Source organism: Grammomys surdaster, unplaced genomic scaffold, assembly GCF_004785775.1.
Source record: "Grammomys surdaster isolate TR1022 unplaced genomic scaffold, NIH_TR_1.0 243, whole genome shotgun sequence".
Classification (NCBI taxonomy): domain Eukaryota; kingdom Metazoa; phylum Chordata; class Mammalia; order Rodentia; family Muridae; genus Grammomys; species Grammomys surdaster.
This window is the reverse complement of record NW_021604688.1, coordinates 1,400,405-1,419,643: the sequence shown is the minus strand read 5'-3', so window position 1 is coordinate 1,419,643 and position 19,239 is coordinate 1,400,405. Positions and strand designations below refer to the sequence as shown.

At 40.5% G+C, this 19,239-nt stretch overlaps 1 protein-coding gene across 1 annotated transcript in view; it reads right to left on the bottom strand.

Annotated features, from left to right (window-relative positions):
- Positions 1-17,114: 17,114 nt before the first annotated feature.
- The window catches only part of Dsg4 (desmoglein 4), a 36,517-nt gene continuing 34,392 nt past the window's right edge, over positions 17,115-19,239 (bottom strand). The window contains exon 16 of the mRNA XM_028774878.1: positions 17,115-18,104. Coding sequence (XP_028630711.1) covers positions 17,334-18,104 — 771 coding nt within the window. The 3' untranslated portion in view covers positions 17,115-17,333. The remainder of the gene's footprint in view (positions 18,105-19,239) is intronic.

Here is a 19,239-nt window from a genome sequence, read left to right as displayed (position 1 = left end):
TGTGTATGTGTGTGTGTATGTGTTTGTGTGTGTGTATGTGTTTGTGTGTGTGTATGTGTGTATGTGTGAGTGTATATGTGTTTGTGTGTATGTGTGTACGTGTGTTTGTATGTGTGTATGTGTGTTTGTATGTGTGTGTATATGTGTGTGTATATGTGTGTGTGCATGTAGGTGTGTACATGTGTGTTTGTATGTGTGTATATGTGTGTGTGTATGTGTGTGTATGTGTGTTTGTGTGTGTATAGGTGTGTGTGTATGTGTGTGTATGTGTGTGTGTGTATGTGTGTGTGTGTATGTGTGTGTGTGTAGGGAAAGGGATGGGTTCAGACAAAAACACATGATGATGTGATGTAATCTCAGTGTTGGGGAGGCAGAGACAGCTGATGGTCAGTTAGCCTAGACAGATTGGTGAGTGTGAGTGTAAAAACCAAAATTATGCTTTAAATTTTCATTCCTGTGTCTAAGAGATCCATGAAACCCAATTGCCTCTAATTTGCAAGCTCCTTGCCCAAGGACAAATACTTCTTAAAATGCTGGAGGCTGTTGTTTACGGGAGACAACTCGATTCACGGTTTCCCTCCTCTAAACAAGTTTGTTTGACTCAACTGCACTGGATGTGCTTGAACACATGTAGGTGGGAGGTAGGTAGGATATATGCTGTTCCTAATTGTACCTGATGGGAAGTATGATGGCCTTACGGGTTTGCCTTTTTAAGCCTCTGCAAAACGTGACTCATTGCCGTTGTCTGGGAACCCAAGAATGGACCTGGCCAGAGTCCATCCTGGCCAGTATTTAATTAAAGCTTGCTTCAAATTTGGAACAAAATTGTGGCAGTGGTCTTATTCTTGATTGGTGGGATTAACATGAGCTCCAGACAAATGGGAGACCATGTCTTCATTAAATAAAAAGTGGCTGGTACCTATGAAAGGCTCTGTCAAGGTTATTCTCCGATTTGTACATGGACAAGCACAAGTGTGCTCATACCCACAAACATGAACAGTCCCCTCTCCCCCCCACAACTGAGCACAGCACAATTTCGTATCTTGAGACCCTGTAGTTGGAGAAACTCACATTTTTGCAGGTAATGACTATGAAACCCAGATAATAGACTCCTCGGCCACTGAGTTACTCACTGTGGGCAGACCAGGGGCCAGAATCCCATGCCTAGGTTTGGAGATTAGGATAACAGAGTTCCATTGGATAATGGGATCAAGCATCCACCTTTACAAAATGCAATGTGTTTTATATAAAAAGAAGTTGAAGATGAAAGAAGGAATCAAAGTAAATTTGTGTTCTTCCATGCCTGTAATCCCAGCACTGTGGAGGCTAAGGTGGGGAGATCCCGAGTTCCAGGCCAACCAAAGCTATGTAGTGAGATCTTGTCTAAAAAAGTGTGTGTGTGTGTGTGTGTGTGTGCGTGTGTGTGTGTGTGTTTGTGTATGTGTATGTCAATATAAATTGATGAAGAAATATGTATCTCCAGCTCATGGCCTCTTCTCCATGCAGATGAATATTCTCCCAAGGAACAATTACTGTAGGTCCCTGGTGGTTGCAGATCCCAGAACACTCATTTTTATAAATTCTTCTCTTGCATCTCAGGGTTTAGTACTTCCTTATTTCCCCAGTGCTTCCTGGGAAGAGGAATTCTCTGTAATGAATGACCTTACATGTCTGCAAATAGTGACTTAGTGCAATTCTTTAATTTCATAAAGAAACAGTCAGGGGAACATTAGTGGCTTACTGGAGAATTGTATCCATGTGTGACTAGAATTCTCTATCCAGTTTTACAGAGCTTCAAAGTGTATATGTAGAACCTGAATCTTGGAATCTCTTTCCTCATCCCTGATAGGTTGATAATGTATTTTTATATATTCTCTTTTAGAGAAAAAAAAATTTAATACTAAGAATTGATTACAGAAATCCAATTTAACCATCAAATATTCACTCCACAAGAACTTTCCAAATATCTGAAGGTGTTGGCACAGTTTGTACCTCAGGATACAAGGGCAGAGGTTGTGTTACATCTTGCATCTGGGTGTGTTGGATACACAAGGACAGAGCAGAGCTCGATTGGCAACCCCACCTCAAAATTACCAGCTCGCCCCAGCTTCAGGCTTCCTACAAAGCATTTCCTTATTTTTACTAGATATTTTCTAGTTGACAAAACAAAGGCTGTTTTTTCTTTCAGTTGTCTCTGTGCATCAGTGGATTACTGTGTCTGTCATGAAATCAGTGGCATCTACACTCTTCTGTGGTAGACAAGAGTGCTTCACAAACACTTTACTGAGACGTGCAATGAATTGAACACACCCTGGCCTTCAGAAAAGGGACATCTCTTTTTACCCACAGAAACCACAGTTCCTAAACCAGCAGGATTTTCTGGTTGTACTTTTCTACCTTTCCTCCCCTTTTGCCCTCCTGCAGGAAGGCAGAAGAGCCTGAAAGCTGGTTTCTTCTTCACTCCTGGGCTTTTGGACTCACACTTCACTTTTGGAGTAGCCTGCTGGAGCCATCATCTTAAGGAGATACAAGGAGAGGAAGGGAACACAGGCTTTTGCTCTTCTGGCCAGGACTCTACATAAATCCCTCCAGAAGAGAATAAGCAAGCAAACTTGAAACAAGCTTTAAATACTGGCCAGGTTGATGGACTCTGGCCAAGTCCATCTCTGGGTTTCTAGAAAATGGCTCTGAGTCATGCCATGTAGAGGCTTAAAAAGGCAGCCCCACATGGCTACCTTATTTCCCTTAAATTCAATCAGGGACAAGTATCCTGATGTATTTACTGCCCAGGTATCCCCTCCTCCATCCACTCAGGGGACAGTAAACATCTTGACACATTTCCTGCCCATGTGCCTCTCACCCACATGTGACCAAGAACATCTGGTGCAGTTGAGACAAACAAACTTTTTTAGAAGAGTGAAAACAGGTGGCTTGTTATCTCTCATAAACAATATCCCCCAGCATTTCAGGAAGTGTCTATCCTTGAGCAGTTTTTTTGTTTGCTTCATGGATCTCTTAGGCACAGTAATGAAAACCTAAAACATAACGTTGGGTTTCACACTTGTCCACATATCCTGCTTGCTGCGTCTCTGCAGATCACAGCCTCTGGACTCTTATTAGAAACTATGAAGGGAGAAGCAGTGGTTGTCATCCTGTGAGTAACAACCCCTTTTGGTAAGGTTCCTTGGATTTAAAGGTGGTCTTTATGGGTTGGAACTCTTAGCAGTGGTGGATGTGATCTGATGTGATCATGTTAGTCTTATCCTGCTATCCTATGTTAGCACTGCTCATCCTCATCCTTAATCTAAGACACTTGGAGATGTCTACACGGTCTGTAGTTGAGACCAGGCTGTCACAGCTGTGGTTTCATGTTCTAAGTGATCATGTTCTAACCGATCCTCTGTCATTTCCATTTCCCCCTCCCTTAGGAAACTTGAATTCTTTGTCGCATCTGCTCCAGCACATCAGCAGGAGAAAAGCAGCTGTGACAGGGAGACTGAAAAGCTGCCATAAAATGTTGAATTTTATTCCATCATAAAGACGATGAAAGGATTGAACATATGAGGGAACATCCATCACTTTCATAGAATCACAGGCAACCTTGTGCACTCTGATGGCTGTTATCTATGTGCACCAATGGCTAATCACTAACTCCTCTTCAGTAGTGACTTAGGGGTGCCACTGACTCTGAGGATCTAGCAGTCCTTGACAACCAAGTCACACTTTGGTCTCTCTAGGTTTTCTCAGTACAGGGGTTGGAATCCAGGGCTCCAGGCTCTGCATCAACTTCATCAAGCATCAGAGTAAGTTTTGCCTGGGCCAGCCTCAGGCTTGATGCAGGGTTGGCTACTCAGTGAGTTCACTATAGCAAGAAACGCAGTAGGAAGGTCCCAGAATGAATGATATGGTGTGTATACTGAGCTCACAGACTTGATCTAGAACTGAAAAGGAAACTGGTATTTCAGACTCAGGGGCACCATAATCATAACTGCCATTTCTGCCTGCCTGTAAACTGCTATGGGTAACATCCGGGACTGTCTTGTTATGCTCATGTTGTAAGATAGATTATAGATGATACATCCCCTGTCATTGGAAATTTATCTCTGACAGAATAATGTAAAGCACACAGGAACACATCGCATATGAAAGCATCAATCATCATTATTATTATATGCAAGAGCTGGGGATACCTTATTGCCCACTTCCAGGAGGAACGAGCTCTTAAGATGCTTTTTACAAAGGAGACTTAATGTAATAGGTAAGTGAAAGCTTGTATACATAAACCCCAATTTAGAAGACACAGTGAGGTGCTTATTACAAGCAGTGGCAAAGTTGCATTTTATAGGGACTACCTGTCTTCTGAAGAGGGGAGGGCTGTGCTGGAATTCACTGAGAAAGCAGTCTTAAGCACTTAGACATTTCTAGATACGATGCCCACTTTCTCCTTAAGTGTCTTAGCTTTCTATAATAAGCATACATTGTATAAGTAGAATTGCCAGAGAGAAAAATAGCCCAAAGTCTTAACAATGTTTTCTCTTAACTTATGTGGTGGTTTGAATGAGAATGGCCTCCTAGGTTTATATATTTGGATACTTAGTCCCCAAAACCATCAGCTTTAAAAAGAAGTCTGCACAAATAGCTAATTGTGGTGCCTATTAGCATACCAAAGCACATGCTGGCCTCCAGGCTCTCTCAGCGTCCACCAATACCTGTTACAGAGCTCATGGCATCCTGGATTTTCTCACCCTGTCCTCTTCCCTAAACTTCTTCAGCTCATGGGCTTTCCTTCCTTCAACTTCTCATTCCTATATAATCTTTCATTTTGGCCATGTACACTTTTACCCCTCCCCACTTGCCCCTCTCTCTTGGTCTCCTCTTTTGTCTTCCTTCCTTTCTCCCTGCTTCCTATGCTCTCATGGCCATATTCAATCTAGTACTTTCTCTTCATGCTTTGGACTCTTCCAGATGCCTCTGGCTGTTCTTTTCCTTATACCTATAATTAAAACCTTCCCCTCAACCACAACAGCTCCTCAACTTGGAGCTTCACGGTCTCACTTTATAGAGGGAGATGTGGCCTAGAACTGTTGCCATTGTTATCTTTCTCTGTCTGCTGCTAACAGACCAAGGTATGAGCTCTTAGCAGTTCTCGATCCTGCATCAGGGATTCTAAGGCTTTGAAAACATAAGTTCAACTGAACACTTTTCTTTGATTACTTGCCACTGTCATGGTATTTTGTCACAGCTGTAGAAAAGTAACTAACAGGAAAGTTGGTACCAGGAAATGGGCTATTGCTGTGACAGGTTTGACCATGCTGGTTTTTGGAGGAATGTAGAAGATACAATGTAGAGACTTTGGACAAGAAAATGGTTGAATACCATAAGCAGAACTTAATGGGCCATCCAAGTAGGACCTTGGAAGATACTGGTGCTGAGGTCCAGCACTCAAGAGATTTCATAGGGAAGCAATGCTGGCAACTGAGTTAGTCTCAGTTCTTGTGATATTTGGCCTTTTCCCTTGCCCTGACAATTTTGCCCATGGCTGAATTAAAAAAAAAATTAAACTAATTTCTTCAGCAGAGGTGTTTTAAAGACAGCCTAATACTGACTGTGTCACATGGTTGTTAGTAATCACTTCTCTGCAAGTTGACAATGGAAAAGAGCAAGCCAAGCAAATAGAAATACAGAATGTATACTTTAGAGAAGAAAAGAGAACCAGGAAATTTAATATTGGAGTCCAGACTCGTGCTGAAATTGATATGGAGATGAAGGAGAGGCCTGATCCACATTGAAATTGCACCATCAGGGTAAGACCTCATCCAGCTAATCTTGCAACCTGTAGAAAAAAAAGGCCTAAGGAATTTTTTACCACCCCAAATCAGTAACAAACCAAGCCTGTTGCACATGTGATTCAAAGGGTGTAGGATCCACCACAAGTTGGTAGCCAAACTTGACAGTGTAAGTCAAGTGGTTCTGGTTTTAAAGTAATTATGAAGAAGACAAGAGTAAGAGGGTTGCAGGATCTCCCTCCTGGTTAAAGGAAGCCACTGAGGCCAGGGATGTGGTAGGGGAGCCCATTGCGTGAAAGCATAAAAGTGTAGCCTGGATTGCGTTGGAGACCCCGAGATATAAGAGGTGCCAGAGCTGTGGATATCTGCCAAGGAGAGCCATACAAAAGGACTGGAAGCAGACCAAGGATGAGGAATCTACTGCATGGGCAAAGCCAGAGTTGCAGAACTGTCTAATCCCACTGACATCAGAGGTGGGGCTACAGGAAGTGGAGTTTTCCCTGGTATGCTTCAGTTGTGTTTTGGTTTGGTCCACTGTCCCAGGCTCTTACCTTTTGTAATGGTAAGGTACATTCTGTACCATTGTATGTTGGAAGTATGTAATTTGCATTTGATTTTACAGGTAGTGTCAAGGCAATTAATAGATTGCCTTGAGGGAATACTCCTTTATGGAAGTCAATATGACAATTTCTTAGAAAATTGGAAGTCAATTTAACTTAAAATAAAGCTATATCATTCCTGGGCATATACTCAAAGGATACTCTATCCTATCACAAGGATACTTGCTCAACTATGTTCATAGCAGCTCTATTTGTAATAGCCAGAAGCTGGAAACAACCTAGATGTCCCTCACCTAAAGAATAGATAAAGAAAATGTGGTTCTTTTACACAGTGGAGTATTACTCAGTCATTAAAAACAACAATGACATGAAATTTTCAGGCAAAAGGATGGAACTAAAAAAAAAATCATCCTGAGTGAGGTAAACCAGATCCAGAAAGATATGTGCATGTTTGTCCTGCTTGCAAAGTGTTCTGGGACTGGAGACTAGCAGAATCATCATCAAAGAGACCAGAGAGAGTTCATCCAGCAACTACTGGGGGTAGTTGCAAAGTACAATAGCCAAACATTGTACAGAGCTCCATGAAGACTTGCTGAGGAGGGTGAAGAAGGATCAGAGGAACCAGAGGGGTCAGGGACAATATGAGAACATGAGAATACAGCCCACAGAATCAAATGACCAGGACTCATGGAGGCTTGCAGAGATTAGGGAAGCCTATGGTGATCTGACCTAGGTCCTCTGCATATATGTTATAGCTGAGTAGCTCGGTGTTCTTGTAGGAATCCTAACAGTGGGAGTGGGGGCTGTCCTTGACTCTTTTGTCTACTTGTGGGACCTTTTCCTACTATAGGATAGATACTATAGGATAGAGTTGACTAGCCTTGCTGTGTTGGTATGTGACTGGTTTTATTGGAGCTTGTTATTTGAAATTTGCTTGATGTCCCTGGAAGCTCTGCTCTTTTCTAGGGGAAGGTAGAAGTAGGGGAAATATGGGGGAGGGGGAAGGTGGAAGGAAGAGACTGGGGAGAGAGAAGGAAGGGGGAATTGGAATCAGAATGTGATATATGAGAGAATAATAATAATAATAATAATAATAGTACATGGTTGTAGTTTAAACATCCTAGGGCTATTTGGATTTTCAAATCATAGCCTTGCCTATTTTTAAATCTTGGTTGTCCAGGTATACATATTTTGTATAGTCATTTTGATTAACAAAAAGGAAAGTGTTACAGTAATATTTTAAAATGGCAGCACCTGATCTGTCTTGTGGTACGGGCCGCTATCTTCCTGACTAGGCAAGGCCTGAGGCCACGAGTGGCCGTGTGTTTTTTGCTGCTGCTTGGGCTCAGGCCACTGGCTCAGGCAGGCCAGAAGCACTGGCCCTGCCACCCACAAGGTGTCAGCGTGGGAGATGGCTCTGCCAATCTATCTTGCTGTCTCCACAAGGCTGGGCTGAGCCCAGACCATCCTGCCATCCACGTGGTACTGGGTAGAAATGAGACTCTAATGGTTAAAGATTATCCAATAGCTTTATGTATTTGGTAATGCTCAATTATCAAGATGCCCACACAATTGGAAGTGTTAACCAATTAACTAATCAAGATATAAATGGTTACCCAGGACTGCTCTCCATATATGAGTAGCTCTCCATGGCTCCTACATCACTGCCTCTTAGCTCCTCCTCTTCCCCTCCTTACTCCTCCCACATTAGCTCCTCCCAAATTACCCAGTTTATGGTAAATGTTGAGGCGGGGGATATCCTGCTACAGGGAAGAGATTGTCTTGAGTTTCAGAAAAGATGTTGGACTTGGGACTTTTAAACAGTATTGAGACTGAAAGACTACAAGGACTTTTGAAGTTGGAGTAAATACATTTTGCATTATGTGAATACTTGTCTCTAGTTGCTTGACTTGCTTTGGAAGGATTAGGAGGTGTGGCCTTGTTGGAGGAAGTGTTATTGATGGTGGGCTTTGAGGTATCAAAAAACCTGTATAATTCCCAATGTCTCCATCTCTGCCTCCTACTGATGGATCAGTATGTGAGCTCCCAGCTGTCCCTGGTGCCATGCCTTTGCTCACCATCGTAGACTCGAATCCTCTGAATCTGTAGTCCCAATCATATCCTTTCTTTAGAGGTTTCTTCAGTCACAGTGTTTTGTCCCAGTAGCAGAAAAGACAACTTTTTTTTCCATTCCTTCTTCTTGCAGAATTCATTGTTATCATTGTTATTATTCATCAATTATCATTCATTCATCACATTATTCTTGAGATAAAATTCTGGGCCTTGGTTTCTCTGTTCTCATTCAGCTCACAGACCTGCAGAGAGAGTCTTACAGTGTGAGGAATTCCCTAGGCTCTGGAATTATAGGCTGCAGTGCCATCTTTGGGACACAAGTGTCCTAACTTGATGCATAATTGTTACCTGGTGTTATGAATGGCAGTTGGTTAGCCAGCCAGTGACTTGAGAACTGAGATGCAGACAGAACCCCAGTAATTCCCTTGCTGCTTTGTTTTATCGAACCTTCCTTGCTGGCCTCATCAGCTTTGTATTTGTGCTGTAGCAGACATCAAAAGGGATTTCAAATTCACTGTTCTCCATCAAGTACTTCAGCAATTATTCTTATTTATCTTCAAATTTTTATTAGCATTCATAAATTGTATAAAATAATACATTATGAAAACATTTTAATAAAATTATTAATGTATTTTGATTCATTCATTTCCCCAATTACCCTCCTTTGTTCCCCTTCTTTTCTTCTACTGGCCACCTGTTTCTTGCCATGTAGTCACCTAAATAGGTCATTTATATAGTAGAAAATATGCAAATTACTTTGAATTTAGCTGACTTTCCTTAATATGATGAACTAAATTGTATCCATTTTTTTCTAAATATGACATTACTTTGTTCTTCAAAGCTAAATAATATCCCATTTTGTCTAAATAAAAGCTTTTCCTTATCTACTCATCTGTTGCTAGACACATAAGTTGATTCCATACTATAACCATTGTGCATAATGCTATAATAAACATGTGTGTGCAGGTATATCTGTTTTATGTTAGTTTTGATTTCTTCAGGTAATTACCAAGAGTAGTATAAGTGGATCACATGGTTGGATTCTTTTTGATGGATCTCTACACAGATGTTTATTGTGGTTACACATACAGATGTTTACCAAGGGTGTGGAAGGGTTCTTTCCCAGCATTTGATTTCTTTTTTTTTTTTTAGTAGCTATCCTTCAATTTCAAATTAATATAGATTTATTCTGATTTTATTTTGTCTATTTAATTTTTTAAGACAATGTCTCATGTAGTTCAGGCTGGCCTCAAATTTGCTATTTAGTCAAGGGTGACCTTGAATTTCTGACTGCCTTGCTTCTACCTTCTGAACAATGCGGTTACAGATGTGCACTAGGGCAATTGGTTTCATGCAGCGCTGGATATTGAACATGGAGCGTCTTTTGAACATGTTAGGCAAGTGCTCTACCAACTTAGCTGCATCCCAAGCCTTCCTTGTGGTCAAACCCCATCATGTATTCATCAGTCTTACCAACCGCTTCCCCTTTAGAGGATCTGTCTCAACTGTATTTGAACCTTTCCAGTTTCTCCTGTTTTGTTTTATTGTCTTGAAATCCCTTTTCTCTTCTCCCTTTGGCTGTTTGTCCTTCATTCCCACTACGACTTGAATCTAAAAGTGCCCCTGAAAGCTCATGCATTAAAGACTTAGTTTCTACTATGGACTTTTGAAAATTGGTCACTGAGGTTCTAATGTATCAGTGTACTTATCCATGATGGATGTGTAGCTGAATTCGGACATTAGTGGAGCCTGCTGGAGTAAGCTTTTCTCTAGGATATGCCTCTGAAAGACATGTCTTGTATATACTCTGTCGGCTTCCTGTGCCCTGTGATCTGAGTGTCTCTGGTGTGCCCAACAATATGATCTTCACCATGATGTTCTACTTTACTACGAAGCCACATGACTACGAGTCAAAGTCAATCTTTCCTTCTTTTAAGTTGCTTGCGACAGGTGTTATGTTGCTATGCTGAAAAACTGACTAACACACTTTCAACTGGGGTCAAAGATCTTTCTGTCTTTCTTAGGTGCATTCGGCTGGATATGACTGGATTCAAATTCTTTATTTCCTCCTGAATCTGACAGCGAGGGCCTGATGTCTACTTCAATTATTTTTCTATCTTTAGCAATTCATTCACAGACAAATAAGGAAAATATAAACAAACAAAAAGTAATTCCAACCAAACAACACAGAAACCACATAATTACGGGGACTTCTTATGGTCATAGTGCTTCATATAACATTTTTATTTTTCTTAATCTAAAATAGAAATTTTATTTTTTGTAATCCATAAAAGAAAATTATAAGATTCAATGAGGAAAAACTGTGAGAATCAGTTAGCATAGTATGAGACACATAATTGCAAATTCTTTGTTTTGTTACTCCTTGCTTTTTATAATTTAACTTCCACCAAGTTCACGTTTCTCACGCCTGGTGTCTCACACCTCACTGATACCAAAGTCCCCACCCAGACAGTATCTCCCTCTTAAACTCATAATGAAGTTGTCCTAGTCAATATGTATTTGATGATCACATGGCTGTCCTGTGACCTTTGCCCTAACACTCACCATGACTCACCACAGACACACACTGCTTCCCAGTCAAGCACACACTCAGCATCTCTCTCACCTAGAAATCAGTCACTTGGGTACTCACAAGGAAGTTTGGATCTCTAACCAAAATATAGTTTTATTTTTAAAAAACTTTTTATTTTAAAAATATCTAGTTTTAAAATTATGTGTATGCATGTGTGTCTGTGTGTGAGCAGATGCACATGAGTTCAGTGTCTACAAAAACTGGAAGGGAACATCCGATCCCCTGCACTGAGGTTACCAGTGGTTGTTAGCTGCCGGAGGTGGGTCCTGGGAACTGAAGTTGCCTTCTCTGTGAGGCCGATAGGGATTCTTAACCATCTTTCCAGCCCACAGCAACTTTTTCCAATTCCTGGGTTGATGTTTTATGGTAACAGCAACGCATACAGATAGTTTTCGATTTTCATTTGGCTCTCTTTGGTCACGTAATTTGTTGGCATTTCCATGTTACCTGCTATAATTTGGATACAAAATGTCTCCTATGTGTTTTATGTGTTCCAGATTCAGGAGAAAAAAAATGGCCTCATGTGTTTGAACAACTGGTCCCTAGCTGGCAGTACTCTTTTGGGATGTTGTAGAACCTCTAGGAGGTAGATTCAAGCTGGAAGTGGTCTTTGGGATATGGGGCAGAGGGTTTTGAGATATATAGTCTGGCACCACTGTTTAGAATGATATATTCTTTTGTAGGTTCATATACAGTGAATGTAGATCACATCTCCTTACAAGCATTCTGCCCACTCCTTCCAGTTACCTTCTGACCTCCTCCTCCCAATTTCAAGTCTCCTCCTCCTCCTCTTCCTCCTCCTCCTCCTCCTCCTCCTCCTCCTCTTCCTCCTCCTCCTCCTCTTCCTCCTCCTCCTCCTCCTCTTCCTCCTTTTTTCATAACCCATGGAGCATAATTAGTGGTACCCATATATGCATGGGTGTAGGGGCCAAGCACAGGAGCATGGGCAACCTACTAGGGCCCACACTATTAAAGAAAACTGGCTCTCCCTCCACCCACTACAGCCATTACCTATCAGAAGCTCATCAATCTGGGTAGGGTCTGGTCTACCTTATTCGTGCTGCCAGTCCACATGCTGTTGAGTAGCTTGATCTTGAACAGACCATCGAATTTTAATGTGTTGGAGGAGTTCCGCATCTCTGACTTGCTTTCTCTGTTATATTTATTTTATTCAAGTATACCCTAAACTCCTTTAATAAGAATTAGAAGTTATTTTTCATAACTTTATCCCAGGATCCTTTTGACAAAAGGTCAATATCTGCTGAAATGTAATCAACATCGGATTTGCTCTACCTATCATCTATCTATCTATCTATCTATCTATCTATCTATCTATCTATCTATCTATCTATCTTAAACTCCAGGTTTTATTCCCCTCCCGGTCCACCATCCATCTGTTCCATATCCCATACCTCCTCCCCTCTCCCTATCTCCATGAGGATGTTCCTACCACTCCCTGCCCCAACAGACCTCTAAACTCCCTGGGGCCTCCAGTCTCTTAAGGGTTAGGTGCATCATCTCTGACTAAACTCAGACCCTGCAGTCCTCTGCTGTATATGTGTTGGGGGCCTCATATCAGTTGGTGTACGCTGCCAGGTTGGTGGTCCTGTGTTTTAGAGATCCCAGGGGTCCAATAGAGTCTTCCTATAGAGTCGCCCTCCTCCTCAACTTCTTCCAGCTTTTCCCTAATTCAACCACAGGGGTCAGCAGCTTCTGTTCATTGGTTTGGTACAAATATCTGTATCTGACTCTTTCAGCTGCTTGTTGGATCTTTCAGAGGGCAGTCATGATAGGTCCCTTTTTGTGAGTGCTCCATAGCCTCAGTAATAGTGTCAGGTCTGGGTGACTCTGGTGTACTCTTTGGGAAGATCATTCCATAGGGTGCTCTCTAGAGGCAGCACTGGTGAATTGCAGATACTTGCTTTTAGGAAGACTTAGACTATGTTCTAAAGTTAAGGACTGCATGCCGTGTACTAGACATATGATACTGGAGATTCAGAAAACAAGCAGGGCATTGTCTTTGTTTTCTATGAGCACACAGTCTAATACACATAAGAAAGGCAGTGTGTTCAGGAGAGACAGCAAAGAAGAAAGACAGTGGAACAATGTTGTCATAATTATAATTAAAATGGCTGCCTATGTGAGAATTGTATAATTTCTGTTTTGATTTGTTTTTGTCTTTGGGTATATTCTGTAGTTCTGGCTCATATAACTCCTTGATCCTTGTTAGGTAAAATTCTTCTTATCATCACCATAGTTTATCATGTTTATGGAGCTTTTCTCAATTGACAATGAAATTATTTATTCTTTTCTAGTCTACTACAGAAATAGGAGTGGTAATTTTGTTTTAGTTTTCATTCAAAAGGGTATGTGAAAAGATGTACTTAACTGTAATTTCAATGTCTACAGCAGTTTCTGATGTTTATTCAGTTGGTTTGCTATCTCGTACTGGGCATTTACAAACAAAACAGTGATTCTATTGATGTTGATTCAGAGTTTAAGTTTACAGATGAACCCACATCCTGAATGGACCATGTGAGGATAAAGAGGAGCTCTGCCTAATGATATAGTTGTAAAGATTTTCAGGATGAGCATGTCTGCATTCATGCATGAAGTTCTACCTTCACCAAGAGTCAAATGAATCACCTTCATTCTTAGCTCATGTGCTTTTATTGAAGAAATATATAAAACATCATCATATTTAGTACTATACTGTAATGAAAATATTTAGTCCCAAAGAGAAAAAAAATTGAAACAGCAGTTTTGAATAGATTTATAAACACTGTCATATCCTAAATGCTTTTCTTTCTCTATAACCAAGGCTTTTCCAAGAGAGTCTGTTTATTCATTAATAATTCTGTCTTTTCAAAAAATTTCACATGTCATTCAAATTTATGCTATTATTCTTACTTATCAAAATTTATTGCCTAGGTTTTCAGGTTTCTTTATCAAGCCTTTAATGAATGTCATTTCAAGTTTACTTCCTAACTAACTAGTACAACTTTTGATTTTTTCCCTTTTATTTTTCTGAGATCTTCAAAAATAAGCCAATTTCAGAAACTTGACTTGTGTATGATGTGACTTGATCACCTCAGCATATTAAAAGGCTTTTTGTTGACTGCTAGTGAAGAAAGAGAAAGTGAAATGCTGTTACCTTGAATCCACAGTGTGTAGTGGAGGAAGGACCTAGCATGGCATGAATCGCCTCTAATGGAAGCACATGATGAGAAAGAGGAAACCATTCTCAGAGACATTTCCTTCTCTTCTCACAATTGGGTCTATCTTAGTCTTTATTTCTTAAATCTTATAGTTCAATGAAAAAAGGAATTAAAAAGAAGAGAACCATTGTTTCTAGGTATGACAGAGGAGAAAATTTATTGTAGATAAAAAGGAGAGCATAGCTGGAAGTAGGGACATCTGAGAGAGTTCAGACAGACATGATCAGCAGACCATGACAGAACATGTAAGAGTTGGGGAGCCAGGAGACCAAGAGGCCAAAAGTGCAAAAGGAGTGAAAAGTACCAGCATAGCAGAAATGACTGGATTATATAGGGAAGAACAGCTGGGGAAGGGCAGCTCAGCCCTGGGCTGCAAAGTTCAGGGTAGAGGACAGAGTATGCCAGCTAGACTCTGTAACAGGTAGGGACAGAGGGATACTCGGAGAACTTGGCATCTGCTTTGGTATGTTCAGTAGATAGGCACTTCAGTGATTTGTCCCAGGCTTGAGACCTAACAATGTTGTTTTGAGTTTTGACTGATTGGAGGTTTAGTGATTCACTAGCTGTTTTCTGATTTCTAGAATGATTGGCTCAGTGGATCATAAGCCTTAAGAGAGAAATGTCAATTTCAGAATATGTCTCAAAACTGAGTGCCTAGGAGCCACTCTGTGGCCAGTTAATGCCCGGGTATTGTCCATAAGATCACTGCGGAAGCAAAGGTGCTGGACTCTTCCACGGATCTCACCAAATTATAAAGAAGAGAAATGTAGCTGAATCACTGATGGGAATAACTCAAGATGTCTATCACAGTATGTGATATTAGAAAACTATTAAAAAATAGTTCAGGTACATAATTACCTAGTGATAGAGAAAGAGTCTTCAGCTATCAGTGTCTTAGCTATTCTGCACTTACAGTTAATGAAGTCAGCTTTTTAAGAGACTTCTTTTCTGATCTAATTCACAAACGGCACAGTTCACACAGTAGGTGAAACTGGATTTTCTCCATTCTTTTAAGGACAACTTTCAGGAGCTGGTTCTCTCCTTCCACCATGTGGGTTCTGGAGATCGGACTCAGGTCATCAGGTTTGTTGGCAAGCACTTTCACCCCCTGAGCCATCTCACCAGCCCCTAGTTCTTCTCCATACTGATGCAGTTATCAGAACACTGGCCAGAGGTTTTGAACAAGGGTTCAAGGTTTCGCACCAAAACTAACATGCTATGGTTACTTTATCTCTCTATTTCTTTTCTATAAAAAAATCAAACAAAACTTGTGGCAGATGCCTCCAATGCAAAAGCTTTTAAATAAGTGAACAGCAAAACCAAAAAACCCTAGTCCCAATAAAACAAAACAAAACAAAACAAAACAAAACAAAACCCAACAAAAATAAAAACAAAAAACTTCTCCCACTATTTCCATCTAAAAGGAATCACCCCTGAAAAGATATTTATTTCATTTACATAGTCTTTCCAGTCATATTACAGTTTGTACTGAATAGTTTACATATTTTACAGAATTAAATAGTTTCTTGAGCCAGATGTATGCCTACTGAAAACAGGGAATCTGTGTTACTATCTGTATTTCACTCACTCAGCATCTCATGCAGTATTAGCAAGAGAAGCACAGCTTCATAATGACCTTCAGATGTTCTCTAGTTATTCTTGGATGCATTCAAAGTCATACCTTCATGTTCTCTTTGTACATCTAGAAATGAGTGTGAAGCTTGAGGCAGGCACGTCTGTCCTCTTTCCCTCCATATCCATAAAGCTAAGACCAATGCTCAAAACCTGGCAGCTTCCAAGTTAATATTGTTTAAAAATATAATAATTATATATGTGTATCTGGAAAACTTCTGGTGGCCAAGTGAAAAACCTCCAAGACTCAGGCCAAGAAAACTGGTTAAACAATATGTCATATTTTTGACCTAATTAGCAAAAGTAAAGAAAAACGTCCTTGTAATAGGAAAAATACTAATACATCTTCCAAGATCTGTTAATTTTTGTGATTTTTAAATTAGTGTAAGTCAATAAAGTACAATTATATATACATATTTATGGATATATGTATGTATATATCCTTTTGAGTAAGGATTTCTAGTTAACAAACTTCTCTTTCTCTTCCTTTCTTCATCCCTTTCTCCCTCTCCCTCTCTCTCCCCCTTTCTTCCCCCCTCCTTCTCTCTCTCTCTCTTTCTCTCTCTCTCTCTGATTTATTTTATGTGTCTGAGTGTTTTGATTGCATGTATGTATGTATACTATGTTCATATTTTGTGCCCAACGGGGCTAGAAGAGGGCATCAGATCCCCTAGAATTGAAGTTACCTATGGTTGTGAGCCACAGTGTGGATGCTGGGAAATGAACCTGGGTCCTCCGCAAGAGCAGTAAGTACTCTTGAAACTCAACTGTCTCTCTAGCCTCCAACTCTTTTCTCATGCTAAGTGTTATAATAATGCTTAATGTTGCATGTCTTGCAAAACTCTGAAAACACAATTCATATGAACTGACAAATGTGCCACCTTCCTTTCAGAAATTTGCCTTTCACTTGTTTCAATTAGTTTTTTCTGGTTCTGGGGATTGAACCTAGGGCTTCAGGCATGCTGGCCAAACAGTACCATTGGGCTACACCTGAAAGTCTTAAAGTAACTGATTTTTTTTTTTTTGAGAAAGAGTTAAATATAGCTTTTGCCTGAATTTTTTTTTAAAAAGATCAAACTATTTCTCTAAAGAAAACTATGGATAGAAGATGCAGATAAAAGTTCACTTGCAACTTCTGTGTGCTACATCTTTCTCAGGTTGTTGATTCAGCCTGGGACTTTCAGGATTGGGACCATGACTTGTGTGCTACTTGGTAGACAGCACCTAAAGCATACAAGGCCTTTATTTCCATGGTGTAGTTTTTGGCCCATTATTGAGATACAGAAAGAACTAAAAAGAGGCGTATCTAAAGTGCGTAGTCATATTTATCCTTCCAAAGCTGTCATCAAAGAGCCCTGTTGAACTTAGAATGTGTGAACGTTTGCTTAGTGTTAAAACGTTGACTACAGCACATTGTATGTCTTTGATGGGATGTTGGTGGGCACTAGAATATGGAGTCTCCACGGAGGACTTACTGTCGGGAGTAGTGTATGTTGCTGTATCTGGTTACTCGGTGTTGAGACGTCATTGGGGAGGTGGAGCCTGTGGTTTGGCTTATGTGGATGTCTGGGCTCATCATTTGTGTCACTTGAATTTCTGGCCCTACTAAAATACCACCACTCATCACTGGTCCTATACACGCATCAGTCATGGTACCACTGCCCATGTCAGGCATACCAGGGCTAGCCACCACTCTCTCAGCATAGTATACATTGTGTGTATTGGCTATCTCGGCAGGCACACAAATGTTCCCTTGAACATCATAGACAGGTGCCATTACAGTTTCGGTCACAACTACGTTGGGTGGAAGCTGAGAGTCAAAAACAATCGTTGTGGGTTGTACACATGGGTCAGAAGTAGTGTAGGTCTCAGTCACTATGATGTCCCCATGAATCATGGGTTCAGAGGCTGCGGCCATTTCTGCTTGGAATTCAGCCTCTGAGAGAGTCATTCCTGAAGATTCATTGACAAAGTAGTTAGGCCCCAGCAGAGGGAGGTCAGTGCTGATGGGTATACAGGCCTGGTGTGAAGGGAATGGCTCAATCTCTGTGTCCAAGCAGATTTCAGCTAGAGTCCTGAACTTTGGATCTAAAGTCTCCATGTAGCTTTCATCTAAGTCATCCACAATCCAACTGCAGCAGCCAATGGAGCCCACGGGTGACCCAGCTCCTTCGTGATCATAAATGAGCAGGCAGTCATTGGCTGGTCGGCCTTCGTCTTCATCTGCATATGCATAGGCTTTCTAAGATGGAGGAAAGACAGGAAATTAGAGGTTTCTTTTTCTTTACATCAACCAGTGAGGAGTAATAGCAATGCTTCAGAGACTTCTGACCTAAAGATTTCATGGATTAAATTAAGAAATAAAACAATACTTTTATGTATTACTAAATTATTGTGTTTTAAAATAGAAATCATTGTGTGAGTTAGTGGGGTATAGAACTTGAGGAATATGTGTGAATTTCCCTAATTTGAAAAGTAATGCCAGGCGGTGGTGGCGCGCGCCTTTAATCCCAGCACTTGGGAGGCAGAGATAGGCGGATTTCTGAGTTCGAGGCCAGCCTGGTCTACAGAGTGAGTTCCAGGACAGCCAGGGCTACACAGAGAAACCCTGTCTCGAAAAAAAAAAAAAACCAAAAAAAAAAAAAAAGAAAAGTAATAAATGATAACACTTATATTTTGTGGTGTTTTGAATCAGATAATATTCAATTCTTTTTGATTTATGATTTTTTATTTCCAAGGTCACCTAGAAATAAAATGTGTTTAGTTATGTTCAAAATATTTATTTAAAAAGTTTTTTATACTTATGCATTTATTTATTTGTTTGCATGTGTGCAGATATGTGTGTACCATAGACCTGATATGGAGGTCAAATGACAACTTTCAGGTCAACTCTTTCCTACTAAGAAGAAGATTCTGGGAATTGAACTCAAATCGTTCGGGTTGACATAAAACACTAAGCATCTTGCTAGTCTCCAAATATTTCTGTAATGAGATACATTGGATCAATTTGGAACAAAAGCATATGTAATCTCTGACAGTCAGAGACTTTCCTCAGAAGGTCCTTGAAGATCTGTGTGGCATTAGCTATTCAAAGATGACGACAGGAATAAGTCTGAGGAAGGGTCTGAAGAGATGAGTCCCTGTTATGTTTTACAAATTACTATTACTGAGATAGTATCACTGGTGGGAGTGCAAACTGGTACAACTACTCTGGAAATCAATCTGGAGGTTCCTCAGAAAATTGGAAATAGACCTACCTGAAGACCCAGCTATACCACTCTTGAAAATATACCCAAAAGGTGCCCCACCATGCCACAGGGGCTCATGTTCCACTATGTTCATAGTGCCTTATTTGTGATAGCCAAAGGCTGGAAACA